A 16,800-nucleotide genomic window follows, 5' to 3' on the forward strand; every position below is an offset into this window, starting at 1 on the left:
TGAATTTTGCAATTGACCATGTTTCTTTAGGATTAAATATGAAGCGCCAGGTGAAAAAAGACAGAAGGGCTTGTTTCCTGACTTTCTTGAATGTCAGGAGAGAATCCCATTTGATCCTGATCACTTAAGTTGCTGTTAGAATACCCCAGATTTTCTTGTTTTTAAAATGAAGATTAATCAGTTGTTTTATGCAGTGTTTGCCAAATGCTGCATTTAGTTAATCAATTTAGGTTTATTAAGCTGAAAGATAATTGAGACTTTACCTGCGTATACAGTCCTTTTTCTCCTGCTTTTCCAACATGAGCAGTCAAATCATTCACCATAAATTTCCATTTTCTCTAAATCAAGTAAGTAGCTTTGCAAAAAGCTATCATATTAAACCTTGGTTTGAGGCTTTATTATCCTGTTGTATTCCAAAACTGGTAGCCATAATTTCCTGATATGGCCAAAACAGGAAACCATGATCAATTAGAAGACCCAAGTTTGATTCTTACCAAAAGGCTGTATGCATGGTGAAAAACCTTATTCATATCTTGGCTTACTCAGCCAAGATATGTGTACCTGAAGTAGGCCAGTGAGTGCAGTTATTGTGGTACCTTCTATACTAACAGTTGCTTTAGGCACCTTTCACTAATCTACATAGAGTAATAGCTTAATATGTATATAACTTAATTCTCCATTGCCCCCGTCTCTTGTTCATATATTTTAAAGAGTGGGGGGAGGGGGTTGGGGGTTGCATTTTATATCTAAAGTTCATATATATGTCAAAATGTATTGGGTGATTCTTGGAAGCCTGACCAGTATTCAAAAGAGCATATATCTCTAGGTGTGGTTACTTCTTGGCTCAGAGTCTACTCAGATTACCGTTTCATTTACAGATTAAAGTTATAAAGGTTACTCTCCCTGTTGTGATATATTTCTCACATACATGTGTCAGAGCAAGACTATTTTGCTCATTAACTTGGTGTGCACAAAGAAATTCATTACAGTCCTTGAATTACATCAACAACATATCAGCTAGTGCATGAAGTTGCATTTTTATCCTCAATGTACAATTCTTTCCTTTTAAACTCAGATGGGTTCAGCTGTTTGGGTTGTTTTGCTTATCACCATTGTGCCCTGTTTCCTGAACCGGTGGTTTTTTTCTGTGTATATTTATAGCTGGCTGCAAGGTTCGAGTGCAAGGCGATTGGACAGCAGAGCGTCTCTTTGAGATTCCAGATGAAGAGCAATGTTTGGCCTTTCTTGCTGAAGTGTTGAGAGTTCAGAAAGGTAAATACTACCCCCAATCTTGTTTTTTATGCCTGACACTGGAGGTGCCAAGTGCCTTACATGGGAATTTCTGTCTTACTTTTTTGCAGTCCCACCAAAAGTTTCTTTCCCTGATCATGGGGACCATGTCTCCTGGCATCAAGTGAAAGGGCTCTCGAGGCCTGCTGAGTCCCTCTCTGCAGGTACAGGTCCACATCTATCTGATGCATCTTTTCCTATTTAGCTACTGCTTAGCAAACACTTTGAATTTTGAAATTCTTGCCTCCAGCAGTCTCAGGCAGAGATCTTGTTGCTTTCCAGGTCTCTTTCAGAACATGAGTAAATCCAAAGGATGTTGTCATTTGAACTGGGAGTGGCATTAGGGATGTTTCCCTAATTCATTCCCCTATGTCTTCCCAGAAGGTTCTGGATTCTTAAGTTCAGATTTTCTTGTTTCAGGGACTCTAGGATTTGAAGATAACTTCAATGCCATGAGTTTGGAGAAGAAAAGAAACCTGCAGAATCAGCAAATGAGTGCCCACCGGGAGCCTCCACCGCCCCCTCTGCCACCAAACAGGCCGTAAGTCACCTTGGAGATGTTCCACCTGCCATCTTACCTCCCTAATTGCAAGGGCTAGTTACATTCTGCTCTCTCTCTCTCTCTCTCTCTCTCTCTCTCTCTCTCTCTTTTCTTTTTAGGGGATTACGTGAGAAGGAAAGCATCAACAAGGACCAGCCTAAAGTAAGCAACACAATGCGGATGCTCTTTGTGCCTTCTACACATACGCAGTCTGGGCAGAGGGAGGGCCTCATCAAGCACGCTATTGCCAAGAGAGAAAAGGAGTATGTCAACATCCAGAATTTCAGGTGAGAGCCTTGTGAAAGTGCCACAGTTGCGACTTGGAAGAGATCACAAGAGCCATTCTATCCAACCCCCTGCCATGCAGAAAGGCACAATGGAAACACTCATGACAGATGACCATCCAGCCTCTGTTTAGAACCCTCAAAAAAAAGAAGACTCCACTGTATTCTGCTCTGGTCAGGCCCCACCTGGAATATTGTGTCCAGTTCTGGGCACCACAATTCAGAAAGGACATTGAGAAACTGGAGTGTGTCCAGAGGAGGGCAACTAAAATGGTGAAAGGTCTGGAAACCTTGCCCTATGAGGAACGACTCAGGGAGCTGGGGATGTTTAGCCTGGAGAAGAGAAGGTTAAGAGGTGATATGATAGCCCTGTTTAAATATTTGAAAAGATGTCATATTGAGGAGGGAGCAAGCTTGTTTTCTGCTGCTCCAGAGAACAGGACCCAGAACAGTGGATGCAAGCTGCAGGAAAAGAGATTCCACCTCAACATTAGGAAGAACTTCCTGACAGTAAGGGCTGTTCGACAGTGGAACAAACTCCCTTGGAGTGTAGTGGAGTCTCCTTCCTTGGAGGTCTTTAGGCAGAGGCTAGATGGCCATCTATTGGGGATGCTTTGATTGGATTTCCTGCATGGCAGGGGGTTGGACTGGATGGCCCGTGCGGTCTCTTCCAACTCTATGATTCTATGATTCTGTGACTCTGAAGCATTATATTTCACTGTTAAACAACTCTTACTGTCAGGACATTTTTCCTAATATTGAGGTGGAGTCTCTTTTCCTGTAGTTTGAATCCATTGCTTCACATCCTGTCATCTTCTGGCCTGGGAGGGAGTGAAAAAGCTGACCCATCTCCATCAAGGCTAGCTCAAGAAGAAGAGTGTATTTTTATTTTTATGTATTTTATATTTATGTATTTTTATTGCTATAACCTGCCTGGATTCCTTGTGATTGGGTGGGCTATAAATAAATCAATTATCATCATCATCATCCTACTTTATGGAGCAGCATAAAACAAGCTTATTCCATCCTCAGTGTGACACCCCTTCAAATATTTAAACTAACCTTCTGTTTTCCAGGCTAGACAAACCCAGCTCCCTAAGTCGCTCCTCATAGGGCATGATTTTCAGACCTTTCACCATTTTGATTGTCCCTCTGGACACGCTCCAAAATTCTATTACTGACTGTACTGGCTTGTCTTCCTCTGTGATCCTAGTTGTGGGGACTTTGTTGTTTTTGCCTCTTTACCTGTGGTAATAGCCTTCTGTAAATTGCAGATTTTTTGTGGGAACATGGAATGTGAATGGCCAGTCTCCGGATAGTGGATTGGAACCTTGGCTGAACTGTGACCCTGACCCTCCAGACATCTATTGCATTGGGTAAGACACTTTCCCATCATCTTCTGTTCCCCAATGAGCTGCTGGTGGTTTAAATGAAGATCCTGATGTCAAGATTTTGGCTAGATACTTAACTTTATACTTGAAACAAAAAGAAGAAAACCTGCCTGCATTTGTGTCGTAATATCTTTGTCTTACCAAGAAAGCAACATTCTGTCGTAACTGTGGCAGTGGAACCTACTCCTGTTGGTTTTGTTTTTGTTTTTTTGTTTTTGTTTTTTTTGGGGGGGGGGAAATCTAATGCTTTAACTAATATTATCTGGTTTTATCTTGTTTGATTTAAATGTTATATTTAAACATATCCAAAGCACTATGTGGAAATGAATTGTATTTGTAATAATGTCTGTAATATATAAATACAATATTTTTAATAATATAAAAATAATAGCATATATGTCTCTTAAAGGTAAAAGACCCCTACATTTAATTAAAAAATGACTACTACTTGAAGGAGCACAATTTTGTTAGGACACATATGTAAAGAGAGCTGTACCTGATATATTTTATATTAACAGTTTATTTTGCTGAGTAAGTAACTAATTCTTTCAACTTCACTCACTCATTCATCATCTGAACTACTTATTAATGCTATTTCAAGTTGTGAAAAATCTAATTCATTACAACTAGTTGAACATTCTGTTTCATTACAGGATTAATTGCAGTACAACAGCCCAAAGTGTGTGAGGGAGTGTGTGTGTGAAAAAATTTCCTTGGAAAAATATAGCATCAGAACATTTTTCTGGTTGTGTGGATAGCCAGAAGCCTAAGTGACAGACCACTTGCTAGAAAATGATGTTCAGTGCATGACAAATTCTGGCTTTAGGTTCCAGGAACTGGACCTGAGTACCGAGGCTTTTTTCTACTTTGAGTCAACAAAGGAGCAAGAGTGGCTGATGGCAGTGGAGAAGGCTCTGCATTCCAAAGCCAAGTACAAGAAAGTAAGTCCAATTCCCCCCTCCCTGACACCTTTTTCATCCGTAAATAACATAGCCAGGCTTTTGACCAGAGTAGGCAGCAATCCTGGTATCTTGCATTTTGCAGGTGCAGCTGGTGCGTCTGGTTGGCATGATGTTGCTTGTCTTTGCCAGGAAAGAACATTATGGTTATATTAAGGATGTAATGCTAGAGACAGTGGGCACAGGCATCATGGGGAAGATGGTAAGTTAAACCATGACAACCATGGTCTTTTTCTTGTTATCTCCTCGAACCAGATTTCATCTTTCTTTCCTGCTTATTTGCTAACATTTGTTTTGTCCTTGGCATCTGCAGGGTAACAAAGGTGGTGTGGCCATGAGGTTTGTCTTCCACAATACCAGCTTCTGCATTGTCAACTCCCATCTAGCTGCCCATGTAGAAGACTTTGAGCGGCGAAACCAAGATTACAAGGACATCTGTGCCCGGATGAGCTTCCTGCCTCCTGACCAGGGTCTGCCACAACTGACAATCATGAAACATGAGTGCGTCTCAAGAGTGTGAAAATGGGAGGGTTGTAGGGAGCCTTGTTAAGCTGGTGCTTGGTAGACTATCCCAGCCTGGTGCCCTCCAGCTGTTTGGGATGACAGTTCTAAGCTTCTTGACCATTTGGCATGCTGGCCAAGATGGCTAGGAGTTGTAGTCCAAAACATCTGAACGACACCAGTTTGGACTAAGTTAGGCTAGGCTAAATGTTGGTCTCCACTATCTGGAAGGACAAACTGTAGCCTTGTGTGTGGAGCCTCATTGGTAAGGTTTTTATTAGAGCCGTTCTACACATTTCAGATTATGTGCCTTCAGCATTATGGTCTCTTGCTTTGGTCTAAAAGCAGTGGAATTAGAAATGGTTGTGGGAGGCAACTAGAATGCTGGCATTTGTTCTTTATGTTTATCTGTTTATTCCTTCCTAACTTATTTTTAAAAAAATGATATACAATTTGAAAGATTTAAAACCATACAAAAATGCACTAAAAGCAACAGAAATAGACACTGGTTAAAAGCCAGAAGGAGAGAGAGGGGGAGGAAGAGAGCAACCTTGAGAATATAAAAAGATATTTGCCTGACAACAGAATGAGATCACAAGGAGAACACTGAGGAGGCCTTTGCTCTGGTAGCAAGTCTCCAAACCATCACATTTCCAGACAGGGCAGATTACTGAGGATTTTAGTACAGGGTTGTAGCACCTATGCTCCTCCTGATGTTGGAGTAAAATTGCCATCATCTTGTTCCAATTTGGGCATGATGAGAGATGATAAGCAGTGTAGTTCATCAACACTTGAAGGCTTACAGGTTCCCCTTCCTGTTTTAGTGCATGGACAAAAACATACAGTGGAACACACTTCCTCGGAGTGTAGTGGAGTCTCCCTCCTTGGAGGTCTTCAAACGGAGGCTGGATGGCCATCTGTCAGGGATGCTTTGATCTGGATTTCCTGCATGGCAGGGGGTTGGACTGGATGGCCCTTGTGGTCTCTTCCAACTCTATGATTCTATACAGAGAGAGGTAGCCGTTCAAATACACCTATCCTAAGCCTGGAAGGGCTTTAAACAGTTACAACTGATGCACTGAATCAGGAGCCAGCACAATTGAAACGCCTCCTCCTGCTACTCTTTAACTTTACTTATACCCATAACTTTTCCCCAACACTGGGGCTTAAGCCAGTTTATAAATTAAAATAATTGCAGTATAGTTAAAAACATACAGAAGATCAACATTAAAATAGAATTAAACTATTAACAATAGTAAAACAAAAAAGGGGGGAACTACAGATAAAAACAGTACAGATTAAAATACTACAGCACCTTGGAAGTCCTATTCAAAAAATCTTTGGTTCTGAAAATCTGTTGGGGGGAAAAAAGTCTCTGCCTGCTGACAAAAGAGCAGCAAGGAAGAATCGATTCCAGCTCCTTAGGGAGGGAGTTCAGAACTAAGGGGCAGCCCCTGAGAAGACCATATCTCATGTCCCCGCCAACTGTACCTGTGTAGGTGATGGGACAGAAATAAGGGCCCCTCCCAAGGGTCTTATGTCCTCGGAGCCTCACATAGGGAGATATGTACGTGATGACAATGTTCAGTTCCAAGTTGTAATCTTACTTAATTCTGCAGACATAACAACCAGCCCTTTCCTCCTGAGTGTGCCTGATACTAGCTGTTGTTTCCCTGTTCTTTCCTGTTTCCTTTAGTGTTGTCATCTGGTTGGGAGATTTGAACTATAGGCTTTGCCTTCCTGATGCCAATGAAGTGAAAACTCTGATCAGTAAAAATGAGCTTCAGAAACTGCTGACATATGACCAGGTGAGAGAAGCAGCCCTGTATTTCTTTGTGATTGAGAATATTCCTGCATTTGGGAGATCCCACCCTAGGCTGGCCAAGTACCACCTTCATCCAGTTATTTAGTAAGGCCTTGGCTAACATGGAATGATTGAGATACCTGCAAAGACTTCTGAAGGCTCCCATGTGGACACACTTAATCTAAAATAAGTCCTGGAACTACAGATATATGTGCATAGTATCACACTACAATTATTTGGTTATCAGGAATTTCCAGAACAGTAAACACTTCTAACTTTTGCAGTTCAGAAATTCTGCATTACCTGCATGTGTGTTGTGGTTTTGTTTTTCCACCACCTATTTCTTAAGCACTGCTATTGTCATCAAAACCATCAGCTTGTTATGAAAAACAGACCAGGCTGTTGTGAGTCTGTTTGATAATATAGCACTGGTCAAAACAGCCTCTATCTCCATTGTCAGAAAAAAGAAATGAAATATAGGGCTGAATACAGACATTCCTAACCTTGCTGCAACCTTGCGAATTGAAAATCTCTGCCTCCAGGTTTTTTTTTAGAAAATTGGTGAGGCACTGCAGAGCACAGGATAGACAGTTAAACATTGGTCAGAAACGGGATGGTTAGGTAACGAAGAGAGGTTAGGTAGAGTAGAATGAGAGAAAAAGAGATCAGGGAGAATTTTGTTTGCTTCAGGATGGGCTGTTATTGAAAAATTGTATGGATTGGTAATAAATAAGATTCTTATTATTATTTGTTGTTAACCGCCCTCAAGTTGACTTTGAATTATGGCAACCCTGTGATCATGTCTGATTCTGGAAGCTAGGCAGGGTCAGCCCTGGTTAGTACTTGGATGGGAAACTGCCAACAAATTCCAGGTGTAGACTACAATATATTTCAGAGAAAAGAACTGGTAAAACCATGTCTGAGTATTCCTAAGAAAAACCCTATGAAATTTGTGAGGTCACCATAAGTCAACAGGTGACTTGAAGGCACATACACGCATGAATGGGAGACCTCCAAGTCACCCTGTCATCAGCATCCATGCTCAGGTCTTGCAGCCTCGGGGCTGCGGTCTCCATGATTGAGCCTATCCATCCGCAATGCAGTCTTCCTCTTTTTCTACTGCCTTCCGCCTTGCCAAGCATTACTGTCTTTTCTAGTGACTCATGTCTTGTCACTATATGTCCAAAGTATGGCAGTCTCAGTTTCATCATCTTGGCTTCTATGGGGAGTTCAGGCTTAATTTGCTCTTGGACCTATTTATTTGTCTTTTTAGCAGACTACAGTATCCATACAGTTCTTCTTCAACACCACATTTCAGATGAGTTGATTTTCCTCCCATCAGCATTTTTCATTGTCCAGCTTTCACAGCTTTACGTATAAATTTGTTATATGATGACATGGACAGTCCTAGCTTTTGTATTCAATGATAGATCTTTACACTTAAGGAACTTGTCTAGTTCCTCCATAGCTGCCCTTCTAGGTCCTAATCTTCTGATTGTTTTCACTGTGGTCTCCAGTCTGATTAATGACTTAGCCAAGTTCTGGAAAATCTTGAACTATTTTAATGTCTTCACTGTCTACTTTAAAGTTATGAAAATCATTTATGGTCGTGTGTGTGTGTGTGTGATAATGTTCAGCTGTAAACCTTCCTTTGCACTTTCTTCCTTGACTTTCTTCAGTAATCATTCCTAGTTGTTGCTATTTTCCACTAGTACTATGATGTCATCTGCATATCTTAAATTTTGATGCTCCTTCCTCCAGTCATACTTCCTTTCTCAGAGCCTAATTCATCTTAGCATATAATATGTTCAGTGTACAGGTTAAACAGTGATAAAATGCAACTTTACCTGACCCCCTTGCCAGTTTGGAAGCTATTCTGTTTCTTCATTTTCTGTCCTAACAGTGGCCTCTTGTCCTCAGTACACATTACACATTAGGATAATCAAATGTTGTGATACACTGATTTCTTTAAGAGTAATCCATAGTTGTTCATGATCTGCACAAAGACTTTGCTATAATGTATAAAGCACAAGGTGATTGTCTTCTGATATTCTTTGGTGCATTCCATAATCCAATGTATGTTTGCAGTATGATTTCTCATGTCATTTCTTCTTCTGAAGCCAGCTTGGGACATCTTGCATTTCTCACTCTGTATATGATAAAAATGTAAAATTATGAGTGTTACTTTGTTTTTGTGGGAGATAAATACAATGGTCCAGGGGTTGCTGCAATCCTTGGTGTTCCCAGGATGTAAATTCAGCATTTCCAGTCTCTGGGCCATCCTTTTGTTTTCCATATTTGTTGTCATGTTGTCATATGTTCCATATTTGTTGTCAGAAAATTTGAGTGAATTCTGTCTCTATTGCTTGAAAGAGCTCTATTGGTATGCCATCTGTTCAGAGTTATTTATTTCTTCTAAGTGCTTTGAATTCAGCTTCTTGAAATACAAAAATTACCTTTTATTCTTTCTTCATCATGCAGTGTGTTTCCCTGCTGGTCATAGAGCATCCTCATTCTTGGTTTAAATTTCCCTTTGATTTCTGAGATCTTGTGGGAAAGGTTGCTTGTTCTACATTTTTTGCTGCTGTCTTCTATTTCTCTGTGTTGGTTGTTACAGTAATTCTCATTGTTGCTATCATTCTAACACCTTTGTAGCATTTTACCTGGCCAGGCTGCAACGCAGGTAGCTTGAGTGGTTTGGATTTCCTATGTGCCTGTACAACACGATACAGCTACCAACCTAGGGTAGTCACAGTGGTAGCTGTGAAGGAGCACTAAAGCATGGGGAATTTAATTAATTATTTTTACTACAACTGCCAGAATCTCCTAACCAGCATGGCAAATGGCTATGGTGGATAGGTGTTCTGGAAATTGTGCTTCAAAATAGTTTTCTTTATCTCTTTGCAACCTAGAGGCTGAGGAAATTCTACTTCCCAGTTGATGGGCTGTTGTTTTTTGCCTCTAGCTAAATATTCAGCGTGCTCAAAAGACAGCTTTTGCTGATTTTACAGAGGGAGAGATCAAGTTCATCCCCACATATAAATTTGATTCGAAAACAGATCGCTGGGATTCCAGGTAAGCATCTATCCAATAGTTCAGTCTTGTTAATAAACCCATGAAGAATCCAAACCTGTAAATTTCTTTACTAGTCTGCTTCCAAGCAGCTGGAGGAGGAAGGACCAGAATTAGTGGGCTTCCCTTCATCTGCATCCTGTGCAGAATGCAAGTGGACAGGTGGAGAAAGAGTAAAGGAAACCATCTTTCCCCCACCAGCTTGCTTGCCTGCATGGTGTTCTTTGTTGCCTGTTTTGAGTTGTAAAATATAAGGCTGTGATCTGTCCCTGTACAGCTTCTGTAGTAACACTTTACCTACTTTTCAGGCCATATTTTTTCCACACCTGCCTTAGAACCAGGATAACCAAGTTCTGATAGCTGTATAAGTAATCTCCAGTTTTTTCTTCTTAGCCCCTCTCCTTTTGTGGTATATAATCAGTGTTGTAGTTTAGTGAGAATAACAGCAGGAAATGATCTATGTCTGACTGGGAATCTTATTTATGACAAAGGGAGTTGTGAGCTGGGTTAGAACTCTTTTCTCTCAAAATGAGTTGGCCTGGCTAAAACAGTCAATGAAATCAAAACATCTGAGAAACATCAGTAACTCCTTTGACCTCAACAATTGGTTGGGCTGAAGCTCCTGCGAATTAAGGGCCAAAACATCTAGAGGGCCAAAAACGCTCCACCCTTGGTATAATGATATGAAAATGGAGAGCTTCTGACACTCTGCATATTTATTTATTAATTAAAATATTTATATTCTCAGGGTAGCTTATGATAAAATCATCTTGGAACAATAAATAAATTACAAAAAAATTAAAGCTTAAGAATGTATTAAATATTTTTAAAATTTTTAAAACAGACAGTTTAAAGCTGGTTAAAACAATCTTGAATAATATAACTATAAAAAATGTGCAGCCTGCATAAAATTACTTTGGCCCAAAGACTTTTTAAAAAAACCCAGGTTTTAACTAGGCACCAAAATGATGCTAACATTGGCACCGATCAGGCTTCCAGAGGAGTAGTATGCTAGAACCAGGGTTTCCATTGCAGAAAAGGCCCTGAAAAGTAGGAATTACCAAGGCTAGGTAAGTTGAAAATCTACACTTGTAGAGTTGTCTGTGTTCTGAACAGGCTCAGATCATGAGGCAAATAGTCTGAATCTCACCTAGATCAGCCTTTTCCAACCTAGTGAAAAAAGCCTACCTGGGTGTAATGACAAAGATTTTTCCAGCAAATTGGAACACCTATGTGTCTCTACTTCAACTTCCTGAAGTCCCCAAACAGCATGGTGACTAGGCATGCTGGCTGTAGGACTCTGCATATTTTAGTCCAAATAACCTTTCAATGCTAAAACATGTTAAAGAAAGTGACCATGCACCACAAAACAAGTTTTGTGGTGCAATCTGAAGTGACACATCCATTCTCTTCTTGCAGTGGGAAATGCCGAGTGCCAGCCTGGTGTGATCGAATCCTTTGGAGGGGAACTGGCATCAATCAGCTCCACTATCGCAGCCACATGGAACTAAAAACAAGTGACCACAAGCCTGTCAGCTCACTCTTCCTCATTGGGGTAATTGTCTTTGCAACTGGGACAATTGCCCATTTTTAAAAATTTAGTTCTTTGTTATTTATTTTTGTTTGTTTATTTTATTTTATTTATGTATTATTAATTGAATTAGCCACCTAGAATTTCAGCTTTGGAGAAAAGATGGGATATAGAGGATGATGCTCATCATCATATTTTGTATCATGCGTTTCTCATACAAATGAGACTGCAGTTAAACAATATCAACTATTAAAACAGAATTATAGTACATTAAAAGTACATCCTTAAGTAAAATATAGCACCCATCTAGTATAGTCCTCAACTAATGGTCAGTTGCACAGAGCCCTCCAGTGGGAAGATAGCTTTGCCTGCTGACTGAAGAACAGTAGGGTTGTGCAATAGCCTACCCTTCCTTAATAGTGAGTTCCAGAGCTGGCAGTCAGCCACCAAGAACTGTAAAAGAAGGGCCATTGAGAATTATGGCATCTCCTTAAAGTTTTGTCAGGCCAATCTCTTAGGGAGACTGGCCTGACAAAACAACCACACTTCTCTCTACAGTGTTCCTCAGCACAATTCCCTATACAAGGGATGGGGCTTGGCTTGATTTACCTATATATGTTCATTTAGGTTTCTGACCATATGCCATTCCTTTTGGCAAGACAAGCTACATTAAATGGATTGCATTGTACCCTAGGAACTGGATCCCACACATGCTAGGCAGTACCCAGAAAACTCAGAGTTACTTCCCTCCTTCAGAGATAGGAGATGGGAGTCAAGAGGCATCTTGCCCCTTGATAAATTGTTGAGTTGTGGGGTTTTGTTGTTGTGTTGTTGTTTTTCAGTAAAGTGTGTGGTTTTTTTTCTCCATAGGTGAAGGTTGTAGATGACCGGCGGTATCGGAAAGTGTTTGAAGATATTGTCCGAATGATGGATAGGATGGAGAATGATTTTCTTCCGTCACTGGAGTTGAGCAGGAGGGAGGTAAGAGGAACTGGATCATCTCCCCTAAAAAGAGTCAGCACCAGATATACCAGATTTCCTCACAAGGAAACAAAGAACCTAAGCGCTGGTGTTTTGAATCCTTCAGATCCCCTAGTGGAGGGTACAGAGATGTTTCCTTGCTAGTTGCTGAAAGCTTCTATCTCCTCCCCCTCCAATTTTGATTTGCAGTTTACATTTGAGAATGTGAAGTTTCGGCAGCTACGGAAGGAGAAGTTTCAGATCACAAACAATGGACAAGTGACCTGCCATTTCTCCTTCATCCCCAAGCTCAACGACAGCCAGTACTGTAAGCCATGGCTTCGCGCTGAGCCCTTTGAGGGCTACTTAGAGCCAAGTGAGTCTCTGGAAAACGACTGGAATTGTTATTTTGCTTTTATTTTATTTATTTTTTTAACTTTGAATTATTCTGGAAATACAATATCACTTAAAAAGAGTACCTTACAAAGTTTCCTTTGGGACCCACATTAATAGAATAAAAAAGAGGTCTTCCAGACATCTAAATCTACATTGTTCATCACTTAATATTCTTCTGGAACATTTTTTCCCATTTACTCCTAATGTATCATCCTATATCTGCAAATCTGAAATACTACACATCTTTTGACAAGTTCTTTCTGTGAGAGAAAGCCTGAAAGTGTGTATATTCTTTCAGATGTAGTCAAAGACAGTATAAATCTTGAATTATTAGCATTGTTTGCCAACAGTTCCTTGTACTGGGATGGAAGGAGATTTGGAGGCATCACCATTTTGTAAATTGTTCAGTTGGTCCATCTTTAATAAAACTAATGGTTACAGGAGATTAGATAAAACTATCCCTTTAGAGCAGTGATCCCCAAACTCTGGTCTTCCAGGTATTTTGCACTTCAGCTACCATGAACCTCAGCCATCTTGGTCAGTGGTCTGGGATTCTGGTAACAGAAGTCCAAAACACCAGGAAGGCCAGAGTTTGGGAATCACTGCTTTAGAGTCTTATGTCAGTCTCAGAGTCTCTGCTTTTCTCCCATTTCAGATGAGACAGTAGATATCTCCTTAGATGTGTATGTCAGCAAGGACTCAGTGACACTACTCAATTCTGGGGAGGACAAGATTGAAGATATCCTTGTTCTTCATCTGGACCGAGGCAAAGATTACTTCCTCACCATCAGTGGTAGCTACCTGCCCAGCTGCTTCGGGACCTCCTTGGAGACACTGTGTCGGATGAGGCGGCCAATCCGTGAGGTCCCTGTCACAAAGCTCATTGATCTGGTAGGATGTAGAGGGAACTCAGTGATAGTTTTACGTACCTTTGAAAAGTGATTGCTCTTTCACTTTTACTTGCTTGGAGGAAGGGCTGTCTTCTGAATTAGCTTCAGCATTGTCTTCTTGTAGTGTCCAAATTCATGGCTGATATCTGTCAGTTCATCCACTGAGTCATCTTGGTGTCTGTTTTGCCTTTTACTCAAATTTCTGTGCAGATGGTCACTAAACTATGTTTTTTTCCCACTGTGTGGCAGCTTGCTTTTCAGCACATGGGTGATTTCTTCCTTTCAGACTTTATCAGTAACACACTTTGTATCTTTTTCTCTTTCTTTGCTTTCCTACTCTGGCCTCAGGGAGAAGACAGCTTCCTAGAAAAGGTAACAGGCCATGCAGTGTATTTCTAGTGATTCTTGCAGAGATTTTTGTCAGGTACTGGAAGGCCCTATTAACAAACAGCAACTAATTTGTCTTGCCATCTTCTTGTCTTTGTGTCATCACTGGGCTCAGTAATAAGGGTATACACTGGTTATTCCATGTATTCAGATAAGACAGGGATTGGAAACTTGTGGTCCTCCAGATGTTGTTGGGCTGCAGCTTCCATCAGCCCTACCCATTGTAGCCAGTAGTGAGGATATGGGAGCTGACATCCAAGAGCATCTGGAAGAACATCGATTATCTGTGGGATAGGTTTTCATTCTTGATTCCCAAGTTAAAAAACAATATTGGTTACTTGGAAGTAGCCAAAGGCAGTATAAATTCAGATGAAACAAAAAAAAAAAGCCCTTCTTGTGCATTCACTCAGAATAATCTCTGTTCTATCGCTTTGCTAAGCTGTTGTGTTCTAATTACATTGTTCCCATCCTGTCATCACCATTTTTCTTTTCCCAGTCCAGTCATGTTGGCATTCCTGGGAAGGAAGTATGTAATCACTAAAACCCCATGTGATCAGAGCTTCATACAGCAACATGGGAATGAACCATTGAAAAGCATATTTATAACTGCTATTGTATCATTAGTGGGTATATGAATGAATTGGGCTCTTGTTAACCATTTCCCTGTGAATAAAATGGAGAATCATTATCTCCCAGAAATTCTCCCTTTTTATTCCTTTTCTCCTTTTATTGAAATTTGAGATTTGAGATAGAGCTAACCACCTCAAATGACAGTGAGGACTGGAGACAGTTTTCATCCTTAATGATGCTAGCATTCTTTAACTGATTAATAGTTTGTTAGCCTCTCTCTTGCATTTACATTATATTAAGCAACAACAACAACAAAAGCCTTTATTTCAGTCAAGAGACCATTAGGCAACACATTTGACACATATTAAAGCAATACCATGAAAAACATTTGTATTAAATATACTTTCCTGTCATAGAATGCATAATATAAAATATCATTTACTAAATAAGTTAGTTGCTATTGGGTAGCACAATGATAAAAACACGTTTAAACATTTAAGTGGTTATTTCTTAAAGAAATATTATTGTTTCAAATGACACCTTTATTATTATCATGAACCACTAACATGCCATAATTCACACAAAATATAAAATATTATTCATCCATAATATAAAAACATTAATTAAAAGCTATAAAAACAGCTTAAAAAATAGATAACATTTTAACCGTTAGGCATCCATTTACTATATGTGTGTGTAAGTTAAAATCTTGCTTGTTCTAGTAGCTAAAAAGAAAAACTTTGTAGCTGCTTCCATTATGCTTTTATCAGAATCACCTAGCAAGTATGCCAAGTACCAATTCAGAGATCTTCCGGAGAACTTAGATAGGAACGGTATAATTAATCTCAATTTAATGGACCACAAGTCAACCAGGAAATGTTTTTATGAGTAAAGTTAACATCCTAGATGCTGTAGATTGCATCGCCCATAAAGTGCAGGAAACTCACATTCCAGCTATAGCTCAGTATTCTATGTCTGTCTCCACTGCAGCATATTCAAAGTGAACTGTGTGGCCACGATCCTATATCAAAGTAATGAATTCCCTCAACAGAGCCCAGTTCATTCATTTAAACATCATAGAATGCTGGAAAATAAGAGGTGTACTCCAGTGTTCTTATGGGAAAAAATGTCTTATGGAAAAGGCTTTTTTATTTGTTCAGCTGATGCATTTCGGGTGTAAACCCTTCTTCATAAACTAATTTCTCTGTTTCTCTTTTTCTGGTATCATGGGCAGAAGTCTTCTCTTTCTGGCATCATGGCCACTGCAAATTCTGTCCCTGATACCAGAAAGAGAGAAGTAGAAGAATTAGCTCGTGAAGAAGGGTTTACACCCAAAATGCATCAGCCAAACAAATAAAAAAGCCTTTTCCATTACAACATGGCTTAACAGACATTTTTTCCCATAAGAACACTGGAGTACACTTTTTATTTTCAAAGATCCTACATCAAGCAGGTACACTGAAATGCTCGACCTGTGCATTTAATAACTGTCAAGGTAGGGCTGATGTTTCTTACAGGAGGAAAGGAGGAAGCTGTTTGATGAAGAAGCAGCTAATCTCAGCTCTGAGAGGGAAGACACAAGGGCACACTCACAGATGGGATTGCAACTCCCATTTTCCTTCTCCTCAGAGCCAGACTAGCCACATCTTCTTTATCTGAATTGCCTCCCTGTTCTGTCCCCTCCCCATTGGTAAGGAGTCCCTCTCGGGCTTGATAGCTGCTGTGGAAAAGCTTTGAATTGTACAAAAAGGTCTAGACAATAGCTCCTTCCATCCTATCCCAAAATAGACATATAAATGCATAAGCCATATTTATACAAGTATGTGCTACTAACAGGATCTGCCCCAAGTCTAACCACAGTTTCATCCATAAGCTTGTCAATACAGAAAAGTAATAATAAGATGGAGTAAGACACAGACACACTGACAAAATATTAAAGGCTATCTATGACCCTCTAGAATTTGGTGGACTGTACTTCACATTGGTCCTAGCCAATATAGCTGGGGTGAAGGATGATAGCAGTTGCAGTCAAACATATGGAGGACCACATGTGCTCCATTCTTATACTAAACAAGTACACAAAAGGGACTGTTTTTTCTTTAGGGCACCATAGGTGCCCTCTGGCAGCAAAGCCAGCAGTGGGAACAGCAAACTGACCACTCAGAGAGAACAAGCAAGACATACACAGGCTCTTATGTCATCCTAATTTGTCTTTGGCCCTCAG

At 40.2% G+C, this 16,800-nt stretch overlaps 1 protein-coding gene across 3 annotated transcripts in view; it reads left to right on the top strand.

Moving 5' to 3' along the window:
- The window catches only part of OCRL (OCRL inositol polyphosphate-5-phosphatase), a 46,106-nt gene that overhangs the window by 23,380 nt on the left and 5,926 nt on the right, over positions 1-16,800 (top strand). The window contains exons 6-20 of one of the 3 annotated variants that reach the window (XM_089536616.1): positions 1,162-1,272; positions 1,362-1,454; positions 1,711-1,831; positions 1,951-2,118; positions 3,390-3,491; positions 4,333-4,447; positions 4,551-4,667; positions 4,779-4,966; positions 6,663-6,774; positions 9,736-9,845; positions 11,262-11,397; positions 12,244-12,354; positions 12,544-12,709; positions 13,385-13,620; positions 13,968-13,991. In XM_089536616.1, coding sequence (XP_089392742.1) covers positions 1,162-1,272; positions 1,362-1,454; positions 1,711-1,831; positions 1,951-2,118; positions 3,390-3,491; positions 4,333-4,447; positions 4,551-4,667; positions 4,779-4,966; positions 6,663-6,774; positions 9,736-9,845; positions 11,262-11,397; positions 12,244-12,354; positions 12,544-12,709; positions 13,385-13,620; positions 13,968-13,991 — 1,910 coding nt within the window. The remainder of the gene's footprint in view (positions 1-1,161; positions 1,273-1,361; positions 1,455-1,710; positions 1,832-1,950; positions 2,119-3,389; positions 3,492-4,332; positions 4,448-4,550; positions 4,668-4,778; positions 4,967-6,662; positions 6,775-9,735; positions 9,846-11,261; positions 11,398-12,243; positions 12,355-12,543; positions 12,710-13,384; positions 13,621-13,967; positions 13,992-16,800) is intronic. The other 2 variants (XM_089536617.1, XM_089536618.1) reach the window with 2 other exon arrangements.

This window comes from Sceloporus occidentalis, unplaced genomic scaffold (assembly GCF_023333645.1).
Source record: "Sceloporus occidentalis isolate IW3139 unplaced genomic scaffold, rSceOcc1.0.p SCAF_8, whole genome shotgun sequence".
Taxonomy (NCBI): Eukaryota; Metazoa; Chordata; class Lepidosauria; order Squamata; family Phrynosomatidae; genus Sceloporus; species Sceloporus occidentalis.